At 42.6% G+C, this 27236-nt stretch overlaps 1 protein-coding gene across 1 annotated transcript; it reads left to right on the forward strand.

Annotated features, from left to right (window-relative positions):
- Positions 1-4341: 4341 nt before the first annotated feature.
- On the forward strand, positions 4342-9487 carry LOC306749303 (volume-regulated anion channel subunit LRRC8D-like; the record flags this gene model as incomplete). Its single annotated transcript, XM_079232576.1, has 5 exons — positions 4342-4689; positions 5777-6367; positions 6967-7217; positions 7894-8271; positions 8365-9487. The coding sequence occupies 5 exons, from the start codon at positions 4342-4344 to the stop codon at positions 9485-9487; spliced, it is 2691 nt and encodes an 896-aa protein (XP_079088702.1).
- Between the last annotated feature and the right edge of the window lie 17749 nt (positions 9488-27236).

The raw sequence follows: 27236 nt of genomic DNA on the forward strand, positions 1-27236 counted from the left end.
AGGGTGTGGATATCGGCCCCTTGTAATGTTAGCTTGCCCCACCACAGCTCTGCAGTCTAATTATAAAGCCATAGTTCCCTGAAAGAGATATACAAAAAAGCAGCTCCATCAGTGAGATCATGGAACCTCAATGTCCCCTTAAAACCAAACCGACTTTTCAGTAAATGATTATGTTGTTTACCTGTTTAGTTGAAGTGCGAGTCAGCGCCAATCAGCGCCAATCAGATCTATAGAGCCCAAAACCGTTTTTGTAAACATGTTTGTTTCTGCTGTAAAGTTGGGCATGTGGTCTGTGGGGATTGAGTGGTTTTTGAAGCCAGGCTCATTTGAGGAACTGCAGTTTTTGGCTGCATTTCTCAGCACGGGAGCTTGCCGCTCGGTCAACTCTTTGCTAACTCTTAAGCCATAATCTTATCAAGCTGCGTATGTCAGTTTTGTGTTTTCAGCTTGTTGCACTGCCTAATGCAGGTTCAAGAATATAATGATTAAAGAAGATTTTGATAAAACAAAAATTTCCAAAGAAATGTAATGCCTTGTTTGCTGAATCCAAGATGACACTGTAGTTGTTGGACAACTATAGGATGGATTGCCATGAAATTTGGTTCGGATATTCATCTTCCCTTCAGGATGACATGTTTTAACTTCTATCCAGCTTCATCATCAGGTCAAAGTTTGAATTCTTCCAACACTTTAGATTATGGCTAAATACCTTTAAAACTTACAACATTCCCATATGCCTCAACTCAATTGCACTTTGTGTTTTGTGCTAACGAGCAAATGTTAGCAATTTAGCATGCTATCCCGCTAAACGAAGAGGATTAACGTTATACCTCCTGAATAAACCACCATTGTGAGCAGGTTAGTGTGCTGAAGTTAGCATTTAGCTCAAAGCACCACTCTGCTCGACTACAGCCTCTCGGATAAAGCAGGTCATTATCCTGCGTTGGTCTCATCAGGACACTTTGAACCCACATGAAGGACTTCATATCTAAAAAAAAAAAAAGGGAAGAAGCCTTCGGGAGAGAAACAGAGGAGGATCCCTCTCCCCGGATGGACAGAAGCAATAGATGTCATGTGACTAGAATGAATTACGTAACAGATTTACAATACATTACATGAATATGACAGAAATGATTCATATAATAAGTAGTAGGCATGGACCACGATCCAGATAACCACAATCCGTGTCAGCAGAAAGAGGGAGAGGAGGGGCATCAGCAGGGCCAGGGCAGGAGACAGGAGACAGGAGACAGGAGGCAGGAGGTAGGAGACAGGAGGTAGGAGGCAGGACCGGCTCTAGACGGCCACGAAAACTTGAGGCGATGAAGCACAGAGGCTCCCGGGAAGAAGTAGAGTCAGTAATGTGCATGAAGAGACATGAATTCATCCAGAAGCAGAGAGAGTAGAGGAAAGAGGAGCTCAGTGTATCCTAAGATGTCCCCCAGCAGTCTAAGCCTATAGCAGCACTTTCAAGGAGGATGCAGCCAGACTGGCTACAGACTGTTTGCTGTTTATGTCCGATTCTGGAGATTGCACTGCTGATTTGAGTTTTAACAAGTTTAAAAAACACAGTAATCGGTTCAATAGCAGGCTTGACTTTGTAGGCTAAGCTGGTGATAATACAATATCTAAGAAATTGCCCCTGTCCCTCAAAGTTACATCTTCACACCTCGTCTTCTTTGTGGTGACAATAAATGCCTCACTTTCTGCTACAACTACTGCACCACTTGTCTTTTCTTCTTTCCTAACCATGACCTAATCCTGACTTTACCCGAACCTTAAACCAAGTCTTCACCATAAAATGTAACAATAAACATAAAGGAAACATGTATTTTGTCCCCATTTGGTCCTCAAAAGCAAAGCGAGTCCCCACAATGTCACTGTTTAATCAGATTTTTGTACCCCAAGACGAGTAAAACTCTCACACACACATGTTCACTCTCGTAAACACACAGAAAATGCACACACACCAGCTGTGGAGAGTAGATCACGATGTGGTTCATTGTCAGTTTGAGTCTTTGCTCCAGATTCTTCTTGACCCCGATACAAAGGAAGCAGCATCCAAAGTTACATATGACATGCCTGTGTGTTAACACACACACACACACACACACACACACACACACACACACACACACACACACACACACACACACACACACACACACACTCACACAATAACTGCAGCATAACAACTCTCCCCGGTCATCAGTAAGCCGTGTGGAGTCAGATGCTGCCGTTAGTGTAACTCACAGTGCAGTACCTTCAGCAGCCCCTGCTGGATAATGCTGGATGCAACGGTGTAAAACATTTAGGGTTCATGAAAAGAGGCTTGAGCAGTGGTTATCCAAACTTAGTGAGTTTATAAAACATGACAAAATGTTAGAGATTAAACAGGGTTCTTACGGCCATGGAAAACCTGGAAAAGTCATGGAAGTTTAAAATGGTTATTTCCAGACCTGGAAAAGTCCTGGAAAAAATGAAATCCCAAAAGTTTTGGAAAAGTCATGTAAATGTGTTATATTCATACGTTGATGTTGTTAATTTACGCTGAGTTTAAAATAATGAATATGCATTTAAAAGAAAGACGCCCAAAATATAAGCAGGCATACATACAGGCATCTATATAAAAGTTTATTCTTTTATTCAAACTATTGTCTCATTCATTTGTGTCATTTAAGGTTTACTGTGTGCTTTGTATTCTCATTGTTAGTTTAAATACTACATTTTCTCGCTTTTTCATGTATACACCAAAATGTTTGGTCATGGAAATTTGGTTTAAAGTCATGGAAATCCATTGGTCAACATGTGTATGAACCCTGTTAAACTACCCAACAAAAGGCTTTATGAAAGAAGGTAATTCTGGCACAAATAACTTCATCTCAACCTGGCGCAGCCATTCTGCATAGAAAGTATTTTACTTTTGGTATATATAATATATTTTTGAGTATATTATTAGTGTTTTCTTGCAAATGCAATTTTTGTCTAATATTCCTCTGATGTTTTCCTCAGAGTCCGTTCTGAAGGAGTTAAAGTGAAGCCCTCCTCAATGGGCGGGTCTTGAATGGGCTTCTCGTGCTGAATTAGATTTTTCAGCCACACATCCTCCGCTGCCATGGCAACCGGTGAAAAGCTGTGTGTCGGCCGGCCCGAGGAGGAGTTTGTTGTAAGTTTCACGGTAGAACCAGACAGCGCCGGAATGAGGTTTCTGTAAAGCGGTTGTAGGCTGATCCCAGGAGGGAGAGGGAGAGAGAACCAGAGATTTAATCAGGTACGTGCAAGTTAATTATTAATTATATTTCTATTTTTTAGAAGAAGTAGACTTCAGAGATGTTTCATGTTGTACAATTTTATTTTGTTTACTCTTAAATTACAACTACTGATCAAACATTTTTTAAAGGTCCAACTGTGATAGCTACTTTGAAAGCTAAAAGATGATGTCATGTTTTTTCTTTTTCTTTTATGGAATTGTGGAATGGCAATTTTCCCTGAAACTCTGTGTTTAGTGTTCTGTGTAACAGTAAGTATTCATAATAAGACATGCAAGAATCTCTGGTTGTTTTTTAGGGAACTCACTTACCAATACTTACTCAGTTCTGTTCTACCATCACATCATGATTCAAATATTGCAAAATCCTGATCGATGCCTGGAAAAACATGTGAAATAAACAAAACTCCTCTGTACCTCCTCTAGACCACAACATTCATAACAAGAAGCTGATTTAGAAACTATGGGTACACATTCTGACCAATGGATTTCCAGGACTTTAAACCAAATTTCCATGACCAAACATTTCGTGAAATCTCGGTGTAAACATGAAAAAGTGAGTAAATGTAGTTTTTAAACTAACAATGAGAATACAAAGCATACAGTAAACCTTAAATGACACAAATGAATGAGAGACAATAGTTTGATTAAAAGAATAAACATTTATATAGATGCCTGTATGTATGCCTGCTTATATTTTGAGCATCTTTCTTTTAAAAGCATATTCATTATTTCAAACTCAGCATGAATTAACTTTATGAACACATGAATATAACACATTTACATGACTTTTACAAAGAATTTGGGATTTTATTTTTTTCAAGGACTTTTCCAGGTTTTCCATGACCGTAAGAACCCTGTTTTAGGGAAGGATCCTCTTGTTGCTCAGGATGCTCCTGGATCAGGCCCCGGTCACATACTACAGTTTAATTGCTGTTACCGAAATGTCTGTTTGTTTAACCCGTCGACACTGACAGTGAAAACCAGACTCAAGCCAGACTCATCACTTCAGTTTAAGTCTTTACTATTTCACAATTCTTCTTCAGTCATCCCTGTGGGACCCAGAGGTCGCCATGTTTTCCCTGTCGGAGCTGGCGCCTCTGAACCAGCACCAGAGCCGGTGTAAACTGTTGAAGCCCTGGTGGGAGGTCTTCATGGACTACCTGGTGGTGCTGATGCTGATGGCATCCGTCCTGGCTTGTACTGAGCAGCTGTCCAGGGATCGAGTGGTGTGCATTCCCATGGATCCAGTTATCACTGCGAACACCAGTAACCGCAGTACCTCAACTAGCGGGCAAGCATTGACTCCATCTTCAAAGCCCCCAGCTAATGTTACACCCAACGCCGGCCCAACTCTTCACTCTACAGGCCGGGGTCGACGCACACATCTGGCCTACCAGCAGTACGTTTACATTAGCCAGGTACTGTACTAGCCCGAGTCATTAATAAATGATGCAACAGCAGAGGTGAACGTGATTTAAATGATTGACTGTTAAGTCCCTGAAAAGAGCGATAATCCATTTATATTTTCTTTTTTTTTATCAACAATGCATGTGAAAGGTATTCTTCATAATGATGAACTCAGAGATAATTATCGCCTGACATTGCAGCTCCCCTCAGCTCTATGACCCGCAACTTTTCTGTTTCTGGCTCTGGTGTCATTTTTCTTTTGGTCGCAGGAGACATTTCTTGAGCTTTTTGTACAACAACAAAGCTCTAAAAACACACTGCATGCTACTAGCCCTGCACTAAACAGATACAACTAGCATTTAGCTACTGAAGCATTTAGCCACTGAAGCATTTAGCTACTGAATCATTTAGCTACTGAAGCATTTAGCTACTCTAGCATTTAGCTACTGAAGCATTTAGCTACTGAAGCATTTAGCCACTGAAGCATTTAGCTACTGAAGCATTTAGCCACTGAAACATTTAGCTACTCTAGCATTTAGCTACTGAAGCATTTAGTTACTGAAGCATTTAGCTACTGAAGCATTTAGCAGCTAAAGAGCTAGGCTAGCTATTTCCCCCAGGAGTTGCTAGAGACCAAAAACCGAGCTAAAACAGAGTAACCATTGGACTTAAATTCACTAGTGGGTCAGAAACAACTCAAAATAAGTGATGAAGTTGCTCCGTATTAGCCGAAAGTGTAATTGAGTAAATGTTTGCTAAAACCCACCTATTTTTAGGCCTCTGCGCAAAAATTGCATACCCAAATTAAAAAAGGTTTATCTCTACAACCACTAGGGCTATTTGAATCATTTTGGTGTTATAATAAAAGAGTATAATGTGAGTTGTGTGTTCAGATGTGTAAATTTCAGTCTATATGTTACTGGTTATGAGTAAATGAAGAAGTGAATTATACCGTTTTTATAGCAATATCTGCCATAGGGCTCCACCGTTTTCAAGGGGTTAAAGAGTGATGATATATAATATACAGGTTCACAAACTCCAAGTGGACAAAATACAAGAGTTATTGTAGGTTTAAGTGTCTATCTTCTATCTGTCTAGGTGTGCTACCATGAGGCTTTGCCTTTGTGCTCCCGCTTCTTCCCCTACATGGCCATGCTGCAGGCTCTGGTGCTGGTAGCCAGCGGCTCCTTCTGGCTCCACTTCCCCCACACCTCCGCCCGCATAGAGCACTTCTTGGCCATCTTGGCAAAGTGCTGCGAGTCGCCCTGGACATCTCAGGCCCTGTCTCACGCCGTCCGGCAGGAGAGCGTCCAAGAGAAGGAGGTGGTGGAGGAGAGACGACCGCCCCAGCCTCCTCCTCCCTCTTCAGCTTCATCTTCACCCCCGGTAACCCGCACGGGACGCACGAGCATAGACTCGGGCACTGACAGCCCGCTTTTGAAGAGGTCGGATAGTGCGTCCTATGGCGCCCCTCCCTCCCCGTGCCCCTCCACACTCTCTTGTAACTACGCCATGTCGTCTATATCCCTCGGGTCCCAGGTGCACTTTCCTTCCTCCAAGCGCGTCCTGGTTGACAGTCCCAGGCAGGTCATGAGTCTGGATAAGAGCGATGGGGAACAGGCCAGGGCGCTGTTCGAAAGGGTCAGGAAATTTCGGTCACACTGCGAAAGCTCAGATGTCATCTATAAGGTGAGAGATCCTCAAGTCTAGATGATTTATGTGGTACCATCTTCTTTGTCTTTTGTCTGTTTGCTTAACTGGTGAAACATTTTCTTTTAGTTCTTTACCCTCCCAGAAATGTTATGATGTGATGTTTTAGGACTTTACATTGATAGCAACCTGCTGTTTTTATTTATTTCAAAGGTCAAGTTATTGTATTGAAGCTCGTATCTATTGGCAGAAATACATTTGATTACAATTAAGTATGTTTTCTTTAGTGTATGATCACCTGAAAATATGATTCGTTGTGTTTTCATGACCTTAGAATGAGCCGTTAGGGAGCAGGTCGTCTTCACGGGTTCCCAGAGCGGTCAAATCCAACGCTGGCTCTCGATCTGCCTCTTTACGTTTTCTTGTTTTCGTGTCGGCTACCAGAGTTCTCCTACCTACACGCTTGGCACACGGGAAAAGTTTCACTTGGTCTCAATCAGCAAACTCACCTCTAGATGGCGCTGAATCCTACACACAAGACCTTTAAAAGTGCAGGCGTTTAAACACAAGTCAATGTTTGATCAGGCTTGATCGAACTATGTCAATTGCTTCATGATACCTCCCTTTCATCTCTTCAGGTCTACTTGGCTCAGACGGTATTCAAATTGCTGATGGTGACGCTGATCTTGAGTTACACCATCCCTCTTCTCAGCTCCCTCTCCTTCACCCACACCTGTCACCCTGAGGAGCAGGCCTTGGTGGGCTACGATACCTTCGAGTGTATCCATGTGCTCTCCTCCCTCCTCCGCAAACTGCTGGTGGCTTACCTGACCCTACTGGGGCTGTACGGCCTGCTCAACTTTTACACCCTCGGCTGGATTTTACGCAGGTTAGTGCATTGGTGTACAGGAACAAGGATATGTGTATAAATACCCTAAACACTGTATATTTTGATTACAACTTTAAAGCTGCACTAATACATATATGTATACATTAACAAACGATAAATGTACTACATGTAATGTTGAAGGGGTGGCTTGCAATGACGGACCCACACAGAGTTAGTGCTCAACTCTGCAAATTCTTTCAGCTTTCTCAGTTTTCTTCTGAGTCATTGTTCTGGTTTTAAGGCCCGCATCTTCACTGTTTTGATTCACTCCAGCAACAGGTAGCTGCTTTCAGAAAATTAAGTTTGGATATACCCATGATACCCACACGAAATATGAGACAAAGTAAGCGACTAGCTGGTGGCTCTAGTGTAGCATTTAGCTGCTGGAGAGCCAGATATGACCCTGAAGGAGTAATGGAGGAGACCAAACTTAAAGGACAATTAATTGCTGTGAGCTTTTGAAATTTATCGGCAGAGATTTATTGTAACTCTATGTATTTGATGCATTGTATAAACAAAATAAACATGTAAAATGTTTGTTAAATAATTAGTTGAGACTTGAGAGATTTTTCAAATGGCCTTCAAAGCATACCAGAGGCCTGATAATAGGATTAGAGCTAAAGCTGTGTTTTGGGCGACTTTTTTTTATATTTTTCTTGTTCTGTGCCCTACTTAGCGCTCTGCGGCAGTATTCCTTCCACTCGCTGAAGGAGTTGTGCTCCCTGAGAGATGTTCCCGACCTGAGGAATGACCTGGCCTTTCTTTTACACATGTTGGACCAGTATGACCCTCTGCTGGTCCAGCGTCTGTCCGTCTTTTTGTCTCCCGTCAGTGAGAGCAGGCTGCTGGGGGAAAGCTTGGAGAGGCGCTGGGGGGAGGAGAAGCTGCGTGCCATGACGAGCGTGGACGCGGAGGGCTGCTCCAGACTGCAGCTGGTGGCCCTGCCTCGCCTCCCTCCGGCCCTCTTCACCCTCAGCCAGCTTCAGGTCCTCCAGCTGGAACTCATCGCTGATGCCAGGTTCACGGCGCAGGTGGCCAACATGACCTCACTCAGGTGGGGTTTGCAGTGGTGAAACCCACATTTAACACATTTTAAGAATGCTGTGACGTACATACACAAGTCTTTTATTGTTTATTCACCCAACAGGGAGCTCCACCTCTATCACTGCACAGCAGCGGTGGATCCCGGTGCACTCAGAGTCCTCCAGGAGCATCTGGAGGTCCTCCACCTCACCTTTACTCAGGCGTCAGAGATCCCCAGCTGGGTCCTCTCCCTCCGCAGCCTGCACGAGCTCCACCTCTCCGGCCGCCTGAGCAGTGACGGCGGGGTGGGCCGCGGCTGGGCCTTGGGGAGCCTCCGCCAGCTGCGTCACCTCCGCGTGCTGGTGATCCGAGGCACGCTCCAGCGGATCCCCGCGGAGCTGTGCGAGGTGGCCGGCAGCTTGGCGAGGCTGGAGATCTACAACGAGGGCACCAGGCTGCTCGTGCTGACGGGCCTGAAGCGCATGGCCGACCTGACCGAGCTGCTGCTGCAGGACTGCCGGCTGGAGCGTTTGCCCTCGGCCCTGCTGGCTCTCGCCAACCTGCGGACGCTCGACCTGCAGCGCAATAACTTGAGGACTCTGGAGGAGCTGCTGAGCCTGGCTCACCTGCGGCGTCTTTCTTGCCTCCGGCTCGCCTACAACCGCGTTCTGGCGCTGCCGGCCAGCGTCGGTGTGCTGCGAGGCCTGGAGCTCCTGGACCTCTCCAACAACCAGCTTCAGAGCCTCCCCCCAGCGCTCTTCACTCTCCACCGCCTTCGCAGGCTCCTGCTGGCTGGTAACCTGCTGCAGGTGCTGCCCGCAGAGGTAAAGGCGCTGCAGCTGCTTACAGAGCTGGACATCAGCGGGAACCGGGTGGAGAGCCTCCCTCCTCAGCTCTTCAGCAGCTGTTTGGAGCTGCACATCCTTAATGTGGCTCGCAACTCTCTCAGCTCGTTACCCAGCGGGGTCGCGGCTTTAAGTCGGTTGCGCAGGTTGGACTTGCGCAGCAACAGTCTGGAGGAACTGCCGGCCGAGCTGGGCTGCTGCTCAGGGCTGCACGGAGGTGGTCTCCTCGTGGAAGACTGGCTGTTTCTTTCTTTGCCTCCACAGGTCCGCGACTTCCTGAGCCGTTCTCGCGCCCCCTCTGGTACTCAGTCAGAGGGACATTCCCGCCCAGATTCGGACAGCTTCCCATACTTCTGTCCTACACAATGGAGTTTCTCTTCCGCTCTGGAGTCACAGATATAGCTCTCCTAACACGGATTTGCAGGATTTGCTTTTGCGAGGCTTTGGGCAAAACGTTGACCATCTGTTCTTTTAGAAGGCAGCTTTCCTATTGGTCATTTTAATGTGAGGCTTTAATAACTATTATTAGTACACGTTTCTTGATAGTACACATTCTGCACATGAGTTTCATACCACACTAATTACTGAACTAAATTAGTGGCAACCAAAGGCTTTCAGGAAGATTAAATAATGCAAAGTAAAGTAAAGTAAAGTGTACAAAGCAATATGCTGTGTACACTTTGCAGATACACTGAGTACATTATTTATAGTAAATGGACTGAAACATGCAAAATACACCACTACTGTAGACAACTTGTTTTTTCCTGAGATAGATGAGGAGACCATCTGTGTGTGTTGTAGGGTTGAATAACAATTGTGGATAAAAAAACATTCACAAAGTATTTCTTGCAGGGATCTCTCTGATTACAACATGGCACAAAGATTTGTGTTGTTGGATAACAAAGTGTATATCATTAATACAGAAACTACTCAAATTAGTGATAACATGACGATAAATACACTAAAGTCTAAAAAAAGTATTATACATAGTATAAAGAACAATAAACATGTTTATTTTTAATTGCTCCTGTTTGGTCACTTTATTGTGAAAATTACTCCAAAAGTGTTAACATGCTATCAATTCGGAAATAATTCAGATTATTTCCAGCAGGTTATTGTCTCCACACCAGAACAACTTACATATTTGTATTTACCTTTTTGGCATCACAGAAAGAGGCGAGAAGAAAATGAATGAATCCATGAATTCAATCAAATAAATACAAAATTAAATGAATAACAGTCACTGCTGGTTTGCCAGATATACACACACAGAGGTTTGTACAGTAATGCTTCCATATTTGATTAATAATGGGTGCTAAGCTTATTGAGAAATGGGATGTGTCTATGTATGGTCTATCTAAGCACTATAGTATATAAAAAAATGAAAATATCAGATTTTATAGTCATCAGCTTGAGTCATTCAAAGACCAGTTTATGATTTAAAAGTATAACATTGATATTTAGTTATATTAAATTATATTTAGATGCACTCTTCAAGTGCTGTGCTGTCCTGGTGCTTCACTCCAGTAAGCACCAGGAGAGAAATCACTGTTGTGTAAATGCTGAGAGACATGGACTCACATTTGTTTCCCCCCTTTATGATTGTGTAAACGCCGATGGTGAATCAGCACAGAGCAAATACAGTACTCACTTTTATTGTGTTCTGGGCTTCACACAGTGAAGCACAGGGACCCCCAGGGCTGTACACCCTCTTCACATACAACTGTGGGCCTCCCAGGAAAACACCAGCATCATCAAGTTTGCGGATGATACGACGGTCAAGATCACTGGTGGGGCTGAGACGGCGAACAGACGAGAGGTGGAGGAACCTGTGGCCTGGTGTCGGGATAATGATCTCTCCTTGAACGCAGACGAGACCAAGGAGATGATTATCGACCCAAGGAGGAAGACGGTGCAGCACGCACCACTTCACATGGGTGGGACAGAGGGTGAAAACCTTTAAATTCCTTGGAACGCACATCAGCGAGGACCTCACCTGGTCTCACAACGCACTGCAGAACATCAAAAGGCCCAGCAGTGACTGCATTTCACAAGAAGGCTGAGGTCCTTACCAGCTCCATCACAGTGTGGAAGCTGCACTGCAGGACAGGAAGGCATCCAGCGTGTGATAAAAACTGCACAGTACATCTCAGGAGCAGCTTTACCCTCTACAAGACATTTACTCCACTAGGGTAACCAGGAGAGCAGCCCACATCATCAGGGACACAACACACCACACCATCAGGGACACAACACATCACACCATCAGGGACACAACACACCACACCATCAGGAACACAACACACCACATCATCAGGGACACAACACACCACATCATCAGGGACACAACACACCACATCATCAGGGACACAACACACCACATCATCAGGGACACAACACACCACATCATCAGGGACACAACACACCACACCATCAAGGACACAACACACCACATCATCAGGGACACAACACACCACATCATCAGGGACACAACACACCACATCATCAGGGACACAACACACCACATCATCAGGGACACAACACACACTCTTCTCCCTCCTGCCATCAGGCAGACACAGGAACCAAGTCCAGAACCACGAGACTGACCAACAGTTTCTACCCGCAGGCCATCAGGCTGGTGAACATTGGACATTGTAGCAATGCATAGTGCACTTTATACACAGAACAATACTAATACTATTATCATATTTGTATGTATTTATTATTCTATTAATGATTATAGTTAATATGTATATAATATATATTAATATTATTATTATAATATTATTATTATTATTATTATATTATACTATTATTTATATTGTTTGTGCAATACTGTTATATCTTTTATATTTTGTGCCTTATTTTTATTAATGTTTTACCTTAAGTTGAATCTAATTCTGTGTGTTAGGAGGACCCAGCAAAATAAGCATTGCATTGTATAGAATAACTCTGCTATCTGTGAATATGACAGTAAAAACATCTTGAATCTTGAATCTTCACTGACACCTGCTGGCTCCCTGTGGTTCTGATACATTCAGTGTTCTCAAACTTGAGACACACCTCTTTTTCTCTCTTATTCTGACTTGACATAATCTAAAATATTTAGTTTTCTTTCATGACATTTTTTTTTAATTGACTTCCCAAGTACCCAAGTAATCAAAGGAGTACACCTCTGGTGTGTGGAGTTTGCACCAATCAGAGCACCGTGTTACATTTTTTTAAATCTTTTTTATTTTATTTAAAAAAATGCAAATATGAAGGCTCCAGGACAGCCAGATTACTTAGAGGCCAGATTTAGAGTCCACGCAGTTTGTCTTTTTTGTTTATTTCGTCTTCTGGTATAACTTACTCAAGCAACTATTGCGTAACAAAACCAATACAACCAGGATAAATATACACTCGTACTCACATAATATTGTCTAACATCACAGTTCACAGGTTAGTGCGTTCGCCCTTCACTCGGGAGCTCCGGGTTCGACTCCGAATCCGGGCGCAGCATTGTCTGAGTGTGAACGGCTCAACTGGATAGGTCTCCCTCTGCAGACATCTCTGTAGCGGGACCTCTGCTCCACTACTAGCGGGAGCATTGTTCACTGCGGTCCTACAGCCAGGCATGGCTGAGACGGGGCCGTGAGTGAGACGGCCGCAGTCCAGCGGAGTAGAACAGTTCTCGGTGGGGGTGTGAAAACGCGCTCAGAACGGGCTGCTCCCTACAGGACGCTACTCGGCCTGTAGGCACCAGCGCCACACGAGTGTTAAATCGCACTACCAGCACTGCTGATGTTAGATGAGATGCATCTGGGGCCGGGACCCAATTTTTTTTTTTTAAGTTTAGTGATGTTTTGTGTTTTGATTGATTTGTTTTGTGATGATTTGTAAAATAGCAAAAATAAACAGAAGAAAAAAAACATTTACTCACATTTACACATTATTGTGTAAATGTAGTTTTAATTGCTTTTCCTTCTGTCTGAACCTTTCTGTTTAGCTTGGTGTTGAAGCTAATTAAACATCTTCCAACAATGTTTAGTCCATTAAATCTTTTCATAGCAACTAGTTATTTATTGAATATTAATGGCATGAATTTCATATTTAGCACATTTTTAATCAAATATTATAATAAGAACTGAACAGGAGTCGGTGGGAGGTGTAAAGTGTGGTCACTTCAGGTCTGACAGTCTTTCTTGCCTCCGGCTCGCCTTCAACCGCGTTCTGGCGGCTAGCGTTGGTGAGCTGCACATCCTTACTCATCAGCCACAATATATATGTGTATATATATATATATATATATATATATATATATATATATATATATATATATATATATATATATATATAATAAATAACATATATATATATATATATATATATATATATATATATATATATATATATATATATATATATATATATGTATTATTTATGTTCTGCATAAATACTATCAAAAGTCAAGAGTCTGATCAAAAAATGAGTCCTCGGTCGCTCCCTGAGTTTTTTTAATTGTATTTGTGGTGCTTTCCCATCATGCCCCAGAGTAATACTGCACCTCTTTAGAAAGATTTAGACCTAAAGCATCCAAATCTGCAATAATAATCACACTAAACACAAGCAATGAAAATCATGTTTTTCGAAATATTTTTATAATATATATAAAATAATTTTCAGAAATAAAGAAATGAGCAATTTTTTCTACATCTTGGTCGCACCATGAGCTACGTGTACTTAAAATGACCGTCTGCTTCCGCGTGTGTCATCTGACGCGCTTTTAGATGCGTTTGAGGGACAATGAGACCACAGGACCTCGAAACACGGAGAAGAAATTCACGAAAAAACAGCCGTTGCTTTCTCGCAGCTCGCGACGTCAATACTTTACAAACAGTGATATACTTACTACTGTAATTATAAAGACTCAGTCATTTGGAGTTTGATCAACTTCTGGTACACTTTCAAGTTATGTGTATCAATTCCAATGAGTTTATTAACTCATTTGATCTAAATTGATTTTATAGACAGTGGATGTGTTCTAAAACTTCACTGATCCTTGATCTGTTGTGAAGACAGGTGTCTGCAAATGTACATTTCCCGGCGTTTTTTCACTACGATGTTTCAAAAGTGACCGAGAAATAGACACTGTACTATCCGATAACGCCGTTATTGTAACCAGCAATAATGGTTGATGTGCTTTGCGAGGCATCAGTCAGCCAACTTTCGCTCGGTTAGACAGCCTGACGTTACTTCAGCGTACCAACGTCACACGGTATAGTACACGCCATCTTAAAAGACCGATGGAAACAAAGTTTGTTAGATTATCGTGTCAGACACCTGTCTTAACCCTCCTGTTATGTTCATGTATACAGCAATGACGTTCCCGGGTCAATACTTTAGCACAAGCAATATATTCACATCACCGCAGCGCACACACATGCTGCTGTTTGTGTGCCCGGCTTAACCCGCGTAACGGGACGGCACGTGGACCCAGCTCCTCCGGGAGGAGAGGACTTCAACACGTCTGTCTGTCTGGGACTGACGTTAAAGTGAAGAGAGAAGATAGGAACTCACAACCCACTTCTTCGGTGGTTTAACCCCATATGCTGTCCTTAAACAAAGTAAGGTAAGGCGGTTCTCTTTTACTAGCTTGCGTTAACATTACTGTAAGGAAAGCGTGTACTGTCTCAAAGCTCTTTCTCTTAACGTGGAGTTTGTCTGCAAACAAGTTGTCTTTTTCACCCATTGGAGTTGTTGACATCTGCACATGATTTTTCCATCCAAATTACAATGCCTGAGTGCAAGTTCATTAAGTGACTGTAATCTGCTGTTAGCTTAAATTAATGTTCCTGAATAGGCTTAACATGGTTTACGTTAGCATGATTGTGCTGGGCTCCACGTTTTAGCATTGCTACCGTTAGCATGATTGTGCAGGGCTATACATGGTGATATATTCAGTTTGGGGCTGCAACAATGAATCGATAAAAATCGATTATCAAAAGTGTTGGCAACGAATTTCATTATCGATTCGTTGTGTCGCGCGATTATTACGCCGGGCAATAAGTCGCGGAGAAGAAAAAAAAGAGCAGAGCAACTGGCCGGCCAGCGTTTCTGAGATTGGAGTGAGACACGAGAAAAGCTGAGGTTGTGATCTTCTCAAAAATAGAAGATCTTTGACAAGTCGAGTCTTGGCCAATCAGCGTCTTCATGTTCCTCAAACTTGTTTTTAATGGAAGCTAGTCAGCTTGCTATCACGTTAGCTAACGTGTTTGGTTGTGTATTGTCGTTAAAGTTACGTTATGTTCCGTTACAGTTCAGTCTTGCTTGTAAAAAAACGTAACGTGATGAAACATGCCGTCACCCCCCCCCCCCCCCGGTCTGGTTCAGTTCACGCTGTCACTCGTTAACGTTAAACCGGCTCACCGGTGGATCTGGCTGCAGGTTTTTTTTTTTTTTTACTCAAAGTAGAATGAAGCAAATCACGTAGTTGGGCTTAGCCAACAACGTGACGTCGTGGTCATAAGAGACCCAGAATGAAAGAGTTTAAGGAAGAGGACGCTCTATATGGAGCAGTACAGCTTCCCTCTGTCCCAGTATTTCATACATATTGATAAAGCAGGGTATGTAAATGCAGCCTCTGGAGGGATCAATTACAGTTAAAAGGGCTCACATTTGGCAGATGTAAAGCATAGATGTGTATGTTTTTAGTGTTAGTCCATTTTGTTGTTTTAATTAACAGCTCAGGGATGTTCAAGGAGTAACCTGTTTGTGCACTTTCTGAAGATGTTTTGCACTGTCACTTCTGTTTTTGAATAAAGGGTTGGAAATGAACGCTTTTTTGATTAAAAAAGATTTTTTCATCCGATTAATCAAAAATAATCAACCGATTAATCGATTATTAAAATAATCGTTAGTTGCAGCCCTAATTCAGTTTGTTTCATTCACATGCAATTTTCACCAATTGCGCAGTTAGGACAATGGGATTGAGATTTTAATATTAAAATGATATCCAACAGTTGATTTAATTTAAGGCATTCAACACATTTGTGGCTTAACATTGCTACCGTTAGCATGATTGTGCAGGGCTCCACGTGGTGATATTGTTCAGTCTGTTTCATTCACATGGGGTTTTCACCACTTGTGCAGTTAGGACAATGGGATTGAGATTTTTAATATAAAAATGGTTGATTTTAATTTAAGGCATTCAACATATTTGTTGCTAATACACAATTATACCAAACTAACATTACTGCCTTATGTTAGCCACGTTTTTCTTCTTTCTTTAAAGCCTAACTTTAATAAATTGACCGGTTTATTTTCATATCAGTTGTGGCTGAGCTCCTGGACCCAGGTCATGTGGAAATGTAAGTTATGTGCTTTTTCTAGTCCCATCAAAGTCTGTTTTTTGAGACATTACAGAATCCAACATGGCCAGTATTCTACTGTTTCTCCCTTACCAATGTCTACTCAACATATAACTCTCACAAATGCAGAGAACATTTCATTCCAGTTTGAGGAAACTGGAAGAGGGTGTACCACCCCGGGCCAACATTAAACGACCCAGAAGAGGGGAAGTCCAGTTCCTCCCTAACATCCCCGTAGTGAGAACAAGGACATCCTGGAGACCAGAAGGAAGGAGATGCTGGAGCGCACCTTTCCACTCTGAAGAGAAGAGATTCTGACATTAGCACCTCCCATCGCAGAATTGACAGAAAGGAGGCCTGCCCTCTTCTCTGAAGCTCAAGTGAGTAAAACATACTGACGCAATACACAAAAAACCAAGGTGACATGTCTTGGTGACATTACTTCAAATCTTACTCTGGGAAACTTGCAACTTGCTTGCCCTTTACAGATATGCTTAGATAATGTAACTGTTGCCCAACATTTTTAAATGAATCAAACCATTTAATAAATTGAAAATATGGACTTGTCATGATTTAACCTCATTATGGGATGTCTCTTTATGCTTTTGTGTTTGGTACAGCTCTATGGCGAATTCCATAGGATCACCAATCAGAGCCTTTAAATATTCCTTCTTCGCTGCGCTGGATAAAAACACTCCACAGCTGCTCAAACTCTACAAAGAGAGGAAGACCGGAGCTTTTGGTGAAAAGATGGCAGATCTGCTGATGGCATATGACGAGCAGGTAAGGGTGCTATTATTGTTTACTGAAGGGTTGAATTAACTGCAATAATGATAACTGAACTGATGAAACGGCTATCAAAATCAAATGGTCAATTCAATAAAATCAAATGTTGCATCAAATAAAATCAATGAAATGAAATGGTCAAATCATATATTCAATATTTCAGTTAAAAACCTCTCTCTGTGTAAAAGGACAAGAATGACCTCAGTGCAACTAGAACAGCAGCCCTGGCTGGACTGTACCTAAAAGAAGACTCATCGTGATCTTCAAGAGTTGCAAGATAGCGTTAACTCCTCATTCTCCCTCAGCCTTCATTGCTCATCATCTCCTGTTTACACTGATGTATACAAACTTGATGACTTTAGACTCGACAAAATTAGGAAAGAGTTGCAACCTTTTTCCAAACCGAAAGATGAATAAAAATGTTGGAAGAATCTTTTTTTTTCTTTTAAGTTAGATTTTGGTGAAGGGTGTTTTTTGCCTGTCTTGACTTGGGACTTGAATACAAAGACTTGAGACTTCTGCCGTGTTCACACCAAAACAGTTGCGAATTTTCGCAACGCCACTTCGCCTCCGCAGGTGAAAAATTCGCACTATGTGGTTAATCCGTTTTTTCGCAACCATCGCTGGGGAAAGGGGGCTTATCTCTGTGTCTTGAAAACATTTACTATTTCCTTCATCCACCAGGTAAATAACCACTAGTTCTGCTTTATACTTGTTGAGGAAGTCCCACACACGTCGGAACATCAACCGCCCCGTGTCTGGGTTCATAATATTATCCGTAGTCGCACACAGCTCCGACTCCTCCAGGACGAGTGTCTGAATAATGAAGCCGCTTCCAGCGCTCCTTCAGCGGACCAGCAGCAGTTTGATTCAGTAACGGCAGGACGGCGGTGATGCCGGGCGGAGCTTCTATCTACGTGTTTGTGAAAGCATTTACTATTTCCGCCATTCAGCATTGAAATAACCTCTTGTTCTGCTTTATACTTGTTGTGGAAGTCCCACACACGTCGAGATCTCGGATACAAGCGGCCGAAATGAGCTTCCTCCGCAGGGTGGCCGGGCTCACCCTTAGATATAGGGTAAGGAGCTCGGACATCAGGAGGGAGCTTGGAGTCGAGTCGCTGCTCCTTCGTGTCGAAAGGAGTCAGCTGAGGTGGTTCGGGCATCTAGTCAGGATGCCTCCTGGACGCCTCCCATTAGAGGTTTTCCAGGCACGTCCAACTGGTAGGAGACCCCGGGGAAGACCGAGGACACGCTGGAGGGATTATATCTCCCGGCTGGCCTTGGAACGCCTCGGGATCCCCCAGAATGAGCTGGAAAGTGTTGCGGGTGAGAGGGAAGCCTGGGTCGGCCTGCTGAACCTGCTGCCACCGCGACCCGACCCCGGATAAGCGGCTGATAATGGATGGATGTAATGTTGTGGTCAGAAAATCATTTTTGTTCAAATAAATTCTTTGCATCTAACTGATTATTTGTATTGAGTTAATTCAACTTTAATAGTTCAAGGCAATCAGTTTCCTTAAATGAATTGAGTAGCTGCTAAACCATTTTTAGTTGTTGTAACACAAGCTATTTAAGTTAGTCGGACTTAAATCATATATTTGCTGTTACATCATTTTAATGAGTTCATACAAACATTACAAATAAGTTTCAATAATGTATATGTTTTAAGTTCAATACAAAGAATGGAGTTAGTTCTAGTCATTTATTTACTTAAGTATACCTAACAATAAATACTTGAGTTAGGAGTACTCTATTTAAGCATTTCTTTCCACTAAAAGGATTTGAGTTGTATAACTTGAATGGTTCAAGGCAATCGGTTTCCTCAAACCATTTGAGTTGACTTTACTCATCAGGTTTTACAGTGTACAGTTATTAACCACAACATACCCACAGTCACACAAACACAACACTAATATGTAAACAAATATAATAATGTATACATGCTGTTGTTGCTTTGTCTTCATCAGGATCCTCTGCTGCTGACGTGGTGGAAGCAGGAAGCTGTGAGGACATGATGGCTCGCCTAGACGAGAATAAAGACAAAGACAATTAGTATGATTGTGTGTAACTTGACGACACTACATATGGATATTTTTAGGATGCAAATACAGGTAAAATAATACACACCAGGCATTGTGACGGTCGCCTCTGTGGACAGACGAGCTGCTCCTCCTGGCATCAGACACAGGAGCTGTTGGGGAACCGGCTCAGGGCTCTGGTCTCTTTACAGACGACAAAGCAGAGGCTGCAGGGAGAGAAGAATCACAAAAAAGAATCATAACTAATAAGCACAGTGAATATGACAGATACTGTTTAGACATAACTATGATTCATTTACATCTACTTGTGAATCCTGAGTGCAACAGAAACACACTTGTTTGTTGTTATTTTGACAATACTTTAAACACACGTCACTTTAACACACACCTACAGTAGACTTGTTTACAGTACTGCTATCTGTTTCTCTGTGCACTTTATGTTATATTCTATTGTGAATGTAATATGTTTCTATTGCACTGTGTTGATTGTTGTTGTTGGTCTAATGTATGCACCACCCTCCAAGACTAATTCTTCATATGTGTAAAACAGACCTGGCAAATAAATGGTTCTGATTCACAAACTACTGTTAGTGAAGCCAGAAAGTATCTTTACTTCACCTGCTTCTCTCAGCCAAATCCAATGAAACGGACTGTTTCTTACATTATTATATAAAGAATATACTTCATTCATACACATGTGTTTATGTTGGAATGGGTTAATATTCAGTAGCCAGTCATCAAGATTTAACCTCAGCAGGGGAAGCAACATGACACTAAAACACACTTTAAACACATGCCATCAGGTGTTAGTAATGAAAAGTATTCTTTAAATCCCAGGTGATCATGGGAAGTAATAGTCCGGAATGTGATGAGGTATAATTAAAAAGTATTTAATAAAAGGTTGATCACAAAAACAGCTTATGCATAATTGTGGATAAAAAACTGTTTAACTGGAAGAGGGGAAAAAACATTCACAAAGTATTTCTTGCAGGGATCTCTCTGATTACAACATGGCACAAAGATGTGTTGTTGGATAACAAAGTGTATATCATTAATACAGAAACTACTCAAATTAGTGATAATATGACGATAATTACACTAATGTCTAAAAAAGTATTATACACAGTATAAAGAACAATAAACATGTTTATTTTTAATTGCTCCTTTTTGGTCACTTTATTGTGAAAATTACTCCAAAAGTGTCAACATGCTATTAATTCGGAAATAATTCAGATTATTTCCAGCAGGTTATTGTCTCCACACCAGAACAACTTAAAAATCAACTTGCTCTTTATTAACACAATTATTACCAATACAGACGTTTCTGCTGTTGTTTGCAATAATCTCTCTTATAACGAGTTGTGCAAACTACTAACAATTTTACCGATCTTAGTACCCAAGTACTCAAAGGAGTACACCTCTAGTCAGAGCACCGTGTTACATTTTTTTAAACAGGAGGCTCCTCCCCCTGTCCGTTGCAGTTCCTGGTGTTAAATTACAATCGAACAAGATGTTTTTTTAAAGTTTAGTGATGTTTTGATTTTGTTTTGTGATGATTTTTAAAAAGGTAAAAATAAACAGAAGAAAAAAAAGCATTTTTTTAACTCGCTATTGGAGTTTTAATAGAGGCTATTGCTTTGCCTTCTGTCTAATTAAACATCTTCCAACAATGTTTAGTCCACTAAATCTTTTCATAGCAACTAGTTCTTTGTTGAATATTAATGGCATGAATTTCATATTTAGCACATTTTTAATAAAATATTATAATAAGAACTCAAAGTACAGGAGTCGGTGGGAGGTGTAAAGTGTGGTCACTTCAGGCCCGCGTCGGTGAGCTTTATGGAGCTAGATCGAGTTCATATGTATTGTTCATTTGAAAATAAGATTTGAAACCCGCCTTCAACCGCCCTCAACCGCGTTCTGGCGCTACCGGCCAGCGTCAGTCAGCTGCACATCCTTACTCATCAGCCCCAATATATATATATATATATATATATATATATATATATTTATTATTTATTATTTATTTTCTGCATAAATATGATCAAAAGTCAAGAGTCTGATCAAAAAATGAGTCCTCGGTTGCTCCCCGATTTTTTAAATTGTATTTTTGGTGCCTTCCCATCATGCCCCAGAGTAATACTGCACCTCTACTCTACCTCGACTGTAGCTCAGGGGGATGAGTGGTCGCCTCGAAATCCCAAAACCCCAGTCCCCCCATAGCTCACATGTCCAAGTGTCCCTGAGCAAGACACCGAACCCCCAGCTGCTCCCCGGGTGCCTCAAAGGCTGCCCACTGCCCCCCAACCAGGGATGGGTCAAATGCAGAGAAGAATTTCCCCAAGGGGATTAATAAAGTGCATGTTTCTTCGTTTTCTTTTTTTCTTAAAGATTAAGACCTGTATGACCTGTATGATCACCTGAAAATATGATTCGTTGTGTTTTCATGACCTTAGAATGAGCCGTTAGGGAGCAGGTCGTCTTCACGGGTTCCCAGAGCGGTCAAATCCAACGCTGGCTCTCGATCTGCCTCTTTACGTTTTCTTGTTTTCGTGTCGGCTACCAGAGTTCTCCTACCTACACGCTTGGCACACGCGAAAAGTTTCACTTGGTCTCAATCAGCAAACTCACCTCTAGATGGCGCTGAATCCTACACACAAGACCTTTAAAAGTGCAGGCGTTTAAACACAAGTCAATGTTTGATCAGGCTTGATCGAACTATGTCAATTGCTTCATGAATCCTCCCTTTCATCTCTTCAGGTCTACTTGGCTCAGACGGTATTCAAATTGCTGATGGTGACGCTGATCTTGAGTTACACCATCCCTCTTCTCAGCTCCCTCTCCTTCACCCACACCTGTCACCCTGAGGAGCAGGCCTTGGTGGGCTACGATACCTTCGAGTGTATCCATGTGCTCTCCTCCCTCCTCCGCAAACTGCTGGTGGCTTACCTGACCCTACTGGGGCTGTACGGCCTGCTCAACTTTTACACCCTCGGCTGGATTTTACGCAGGTTAGTGCATTGGTGTACAGGAACAAGGATATGTGTATAAATACCCTAAACACTGTATATTTTGATTACAACTTTAAAGCTGCACTAATAAATATATGTATACATTAACAAACGATAAATGTACTACATGTAATGTTGAAGGGGTGGCTTGCAATGACGGACCCACACAGAGTTAGCGCTCAACTGGCCGATCATCGGCAAAATAGACATTTAATTATCTTCTTCAGTTGGCGAGCTACATGCGACACGACCTATCTGACCTACATCTGGGATGCTGGGAAGCTGACGTCGCACAGGCCTGACTGAAGCACGGATCCAACCACGAGAGGTAAGCAGAACGCCTATTATAAAAGTAGCTGCATAGGTGCATTCAGTCAGTCTGTGTGGATGTCAGCGACCTGCCGTCACGGAGGTCATCAGAGGGCGTGGAGAACCATATGGATGGGCACTCAGTTAATTGGTTAAATCCCACTAAAATTGCAATAAGTCTGATTGGGTATGATAAAATTGGTACAGGGTAATTCGTAAAAAAATGAATTCGTAAAAAGTGAAAATAGGGCCTTTGGCTTGTAGGACGAGGTGGCGTCTGAGGTGTTGATGTATGGCTGGAATGGGAGTGAAAGGCTTGAATGAAAGAAGCCCGTGTGGTATGTGTGTAATTACGGGAGGTAATTAATGTATAGCTCACAGTATATTCAGGTCTAAAGGGCTGTGGTCTTTCCTTGGGTTACCTTTCCTTGGGTTACCTATAGAAACTGTGTACTAAACGCTGGCTTCTAATGTGCTCTGAGGCTGGATTCTGCAAGAAACAAAATGAAAAAATAAAAAAAGGCTGCAGAGCGGCCCGAGGTGGGAGAATCCAAGGGTGGGGATGAGCAGCAAGGGACTTTTGTGTCTAGGCAGACAGAGAGTCGGAAGAAGAAATGTAAATAGAGTGTGGTGTATGTGTGCTAAAAACTAGAAATTCCTGCAGAGGAAAGTACAATATAACATTTAAGAAAAAGGCTGTTTGTGTGTGGAGTGTGTTGTATGTCTATGTGTGCTAAAAACTAGAAATTCCTGCAGTGGAAAGTACAATATAACATATATAATATAACTTTGTAAAAGAATATTGAGACCCTATTTTGAAAAGACAAGGGTACGTTGTATTTATAGATAATTGATGTTTAAACTTTGTAAAAGGAAATGAGACCCTGTTTGGAATGCAAAGGTACTTTGATATACATTTGTCAACTCCAAGCCCAAATGACCCCGATGACATCATCACTCTCTGTGACGAGTAAGCTGAATTTACTGAGTAAAGCCAGCAGATTGCCCCTTTAACGTCTCAACGGTGAATTCTGAAAGTATATAGAGCATGGCACAAAAATCATTAAAAACAACTGTGTTGATAAATGGAAATACACAACAAACCAATGAGTGAAAATGTGGAATCCACTTTTTGCTACAGCGCTCTTTTAATTAATTCATTCAATTGAATCTCAAAGCAAAAGATCAAATGGACATTTGCTGTGGGAACTTACGGAGAAAGAAAAATAGAAAATGACATCATCAAATGACTGCTGTGATACTGTTGCTTTATTTATGTGCTGAATAAAACTAGTCTTTAAAAATATCAAAACGGATATTTGACACTGATATAAAGCAGAAAGTTGGAAGAGACAAAAAGCATTCAAGCCGGAACTTCAGGATTTATGGTTATATTGATTATGTTGGACTTGAGCAGCTCTAGCATTGCAGATAGTTGATATTCTATTTGTAGTGTTGAAGACGTCCCAGTGGCCATTATCAGTGCTTTTCCTTTGACGTCTTCCCGTTGATTAGGCCGGACTCCCAGCGTTGCCACAGAGGAGCCCTCTGACCTCCGGCTCTGGGAACCTTGGGCTCCTGCTGTGAGATAAAACAAGCCAGATTTAGAGCGGGAGATTAGCTCCCTTGTCTTGATCCCCTAAATTTGAGAACAATTGCAGAACTACTCGTACTAATCCAAGCATTTGTAAAGTAGAGAGCATGTGCGAATAAATTGGATCTAATGTAATTTTTCAGGTTCAATAACCTGTGATCCAAAAAAGCCATTACAGCATGTAGTATTTCCTTTAATTAGCGACAATACAACACAATGGCTTACAGCGTTGAACAATGAAGAAGCTATTTACAGTAATGAGACTTGCCACGTCACCTGTGTCTGCTCAGTTTTCGTCTGGTCTTTCTTGGAGGGCGGCGGCCAAACCCGTTCCAGCTTCGCCCTGGACTGTTTACTGACATCTTAAAGACAGAAAACAAGGATCAGGACATGATAAAGGGATTTGACTTCTGGCTTCAATTGTCCATTAAACCATTAGGATTTCACGAATCGAATCAGACTAATCCGTAGTTGGTAGTCAGCTCGAACGTAAGCAGCTAACGGTAGACGCTAGCTAGCTTACTACCTACAGTGGTGACCTGTGCGTTAGCTTCCAAGGCTAGCAGCATTTCCTACTACTATTTTGTGTTCTCATTACACTACATGTTTCTGTGGTGATACCTATAAGTATATCTATCAGCCTTTTTGGGTTTGTGCCTAGAACGTAACGACTTGTTCCTGGTTTCTCGTGAAACAGGAAACACGGACATGTTGGACGTGTATTCCTGGGAATCTCGTTTCCCCGGAATTGAACCCTTGATCGCATGTTTTCCACACAATACATCACCAAACAATACAAGTCAGCTTGAGGCAACATTTTCAAATCGACTCATTGAGCTAAAATTAGCATAATTATTTCCCTAGCTACTGATAAACTTAGCGAACAACAGTTGTCTTTTCAGCCGAGAAAATGTGTGTCTATGTGTGCACATTTAGCATGCTTAAAATGGGTGCTGCTTTGAAATGAGGAAGGCTTTGATGTATGGCAACCTCATTATTCACTGTATATTTGACTCTATGAGAGGTTATATTTTCCAAGTGTCCTGTCAAAACTGTGCAGAAGCATCCTCAGTGAAGACATCACAGTGTATTTTGGGTCTACATTCTCATACAGTATTGTGTCACAGCTGGTTAGGATAACACACGACAGCTTATTTGACTTATGACTAGGAATGAGTCATTTCCTTCAGTTTAGCCCAGTTTTACCCCCAGACATATTGTGTTGCTGTCACATGCAGCCTCATCATCCTCACCTCGAGTCAACCCCACGCATCATTATCCCGGCGCTGTGGCTGAGAGTACCAACTCGGTGCTATATAATGAGACACTCCCCGGCCGGCTGCCCCCAAGCTCTCCTGCCATGCATATAGGCAATAACAGCACACAGAAAAATGCACACAAACTGCATGCTTTCATTAAGACCTCGCAACTGTCTGAAGTCGTTTGTATTTACACAACACTATGACCGAACTAGAACTGCCCCTGGCTGCAGCTTGAGTGCAGACAGTAGCCTCCATGTTGTCACTCAGCCCACTGGCATCTGCTGACTGCGATCAGGCCGCCGCCAGAGTGACTCGCCCTTAACCGCTTGTGACAGGGTTGACACTAAGTTGTCGATAAGACTCCTTGGATAACGCTGTGTGACGCTGATGTGGGGAGGCATTCATTAAAGTGCTCAGACGGAGTGTCAGAATGTGCAATGAATAAAGATCTAAATGACTCTTATTAGACATGCAAGTGTTCCCATGATACATCTGAACAACCTGAACAGCCTCCACTCGTGTTAACGGCATTGCCAGTATCGTTAATCCGAATGATCAGATTGAATTTCACTATTCTTAGTTTAGAAATTGTTAAAACATTGTGCAATTTAATGATGCGTGCACAGAATAAAACATCGTCCTCATCAGTGATGGAACAAGTCCTCTGTTCTTCTATTGGAGTTAAAGAAGCAATACAACAATGTGAAAATACTGCATTTTAAGTAAATGTTATGTATCCATGAGAGACTGAAGTAAAAGCACAGAGTTATCGAAAGGAACAACAGTACTTGAAAGTGAAAGTACTTCTTTTGGAGAAAAATAAGCCCCTTGAGTGGTATACTATATGTAGTGCATTAGATATATGATATACTGTGGTACTAATCTGAGCTGTATATTCCAGCACAGACCATGCAGACTAACCTGGCACGAGCGTTGGTTTGAACCGTGACCTCTCTCCGTCTTCCCCAGTCCGCCGGTTCTCGCCGTACAGAGAGCATCTCTGCCTGCGCAGCTCCTCCTCTCTCTCCTTGGCCTCCCGGATGTCCTTCTCTACCTCGGGCTTCAGACCGAGGGCTGGCCGCAACTTGAAGAAGGGGTTTCCTCTGAGGATGGGAGATCCCTGCGCCCCTTTTCCCTCCCTAGCTTCGCTCCTGCCGTCCACAGCGGACGCAGAGACCTCCGTGCTTATGGAGTCCATGCTTCTGCACAAGTGTGCAAGTTTGTCCGGTTTTGCGTAGGGAGATGAACGTGTTTTGTCTCGAGAATCACCAGTTGGGCTCATTGGTCTTAAGATTTCTGCAGTTGTCTCGGTCTCTTTATCCAGCCTGAAGGAATGTGCTCTGGAAACGGGACACATTTTGAGTGACAAGATCTCCAGGCTGCGAGTGCGCTCTAGCACAGAGGGGTAAACGCGACCTTTCACAGGGGGCTTCCGGTGCCTCGTCGGACCCTCCATGTTGTCCTGCTGGAACGTCTCAAACAGCTGCTTTGTCTCCTTTAACTGGCGGACTTCTCCTTTGCTGTACTCCCCTGGGATCCTCCCCTGGTTGAACAGCACCAGCTCTCTCTGAGTCTCCTGACTTATCTCCTTTTTCATCTTCCGCTCGGAGAACTGCCAGTCGCTGCGCTGCTCTGGGCCATCCTTGGTGGGAAAGGGATCAAGCGAAATATTGTTCTTAAAGGGGATCTCCAGCACATCCGGGTTGTCCGTGAGGTTGACGACACCGCCGGCTCTCTGCAGGTTCTGCTTCCTCTGGGCTTCCTGCCTCTCAATGCAGGTCTCAGCGACCGAGAGTCG

The sequence above is a fragment of the Taurulus bubalis genome (assembly GCF_910589615.1).
Source record: "Taurulus bubalis genome assembly, chromosome: 17".
Classification (NCBI taxonomy): domain Eukaryota; kingdom Metazoa; phylum Chordata; class Actinopteri; order Perciformes; family Cottidae; genus Taurulus; species Taurulus bubalis.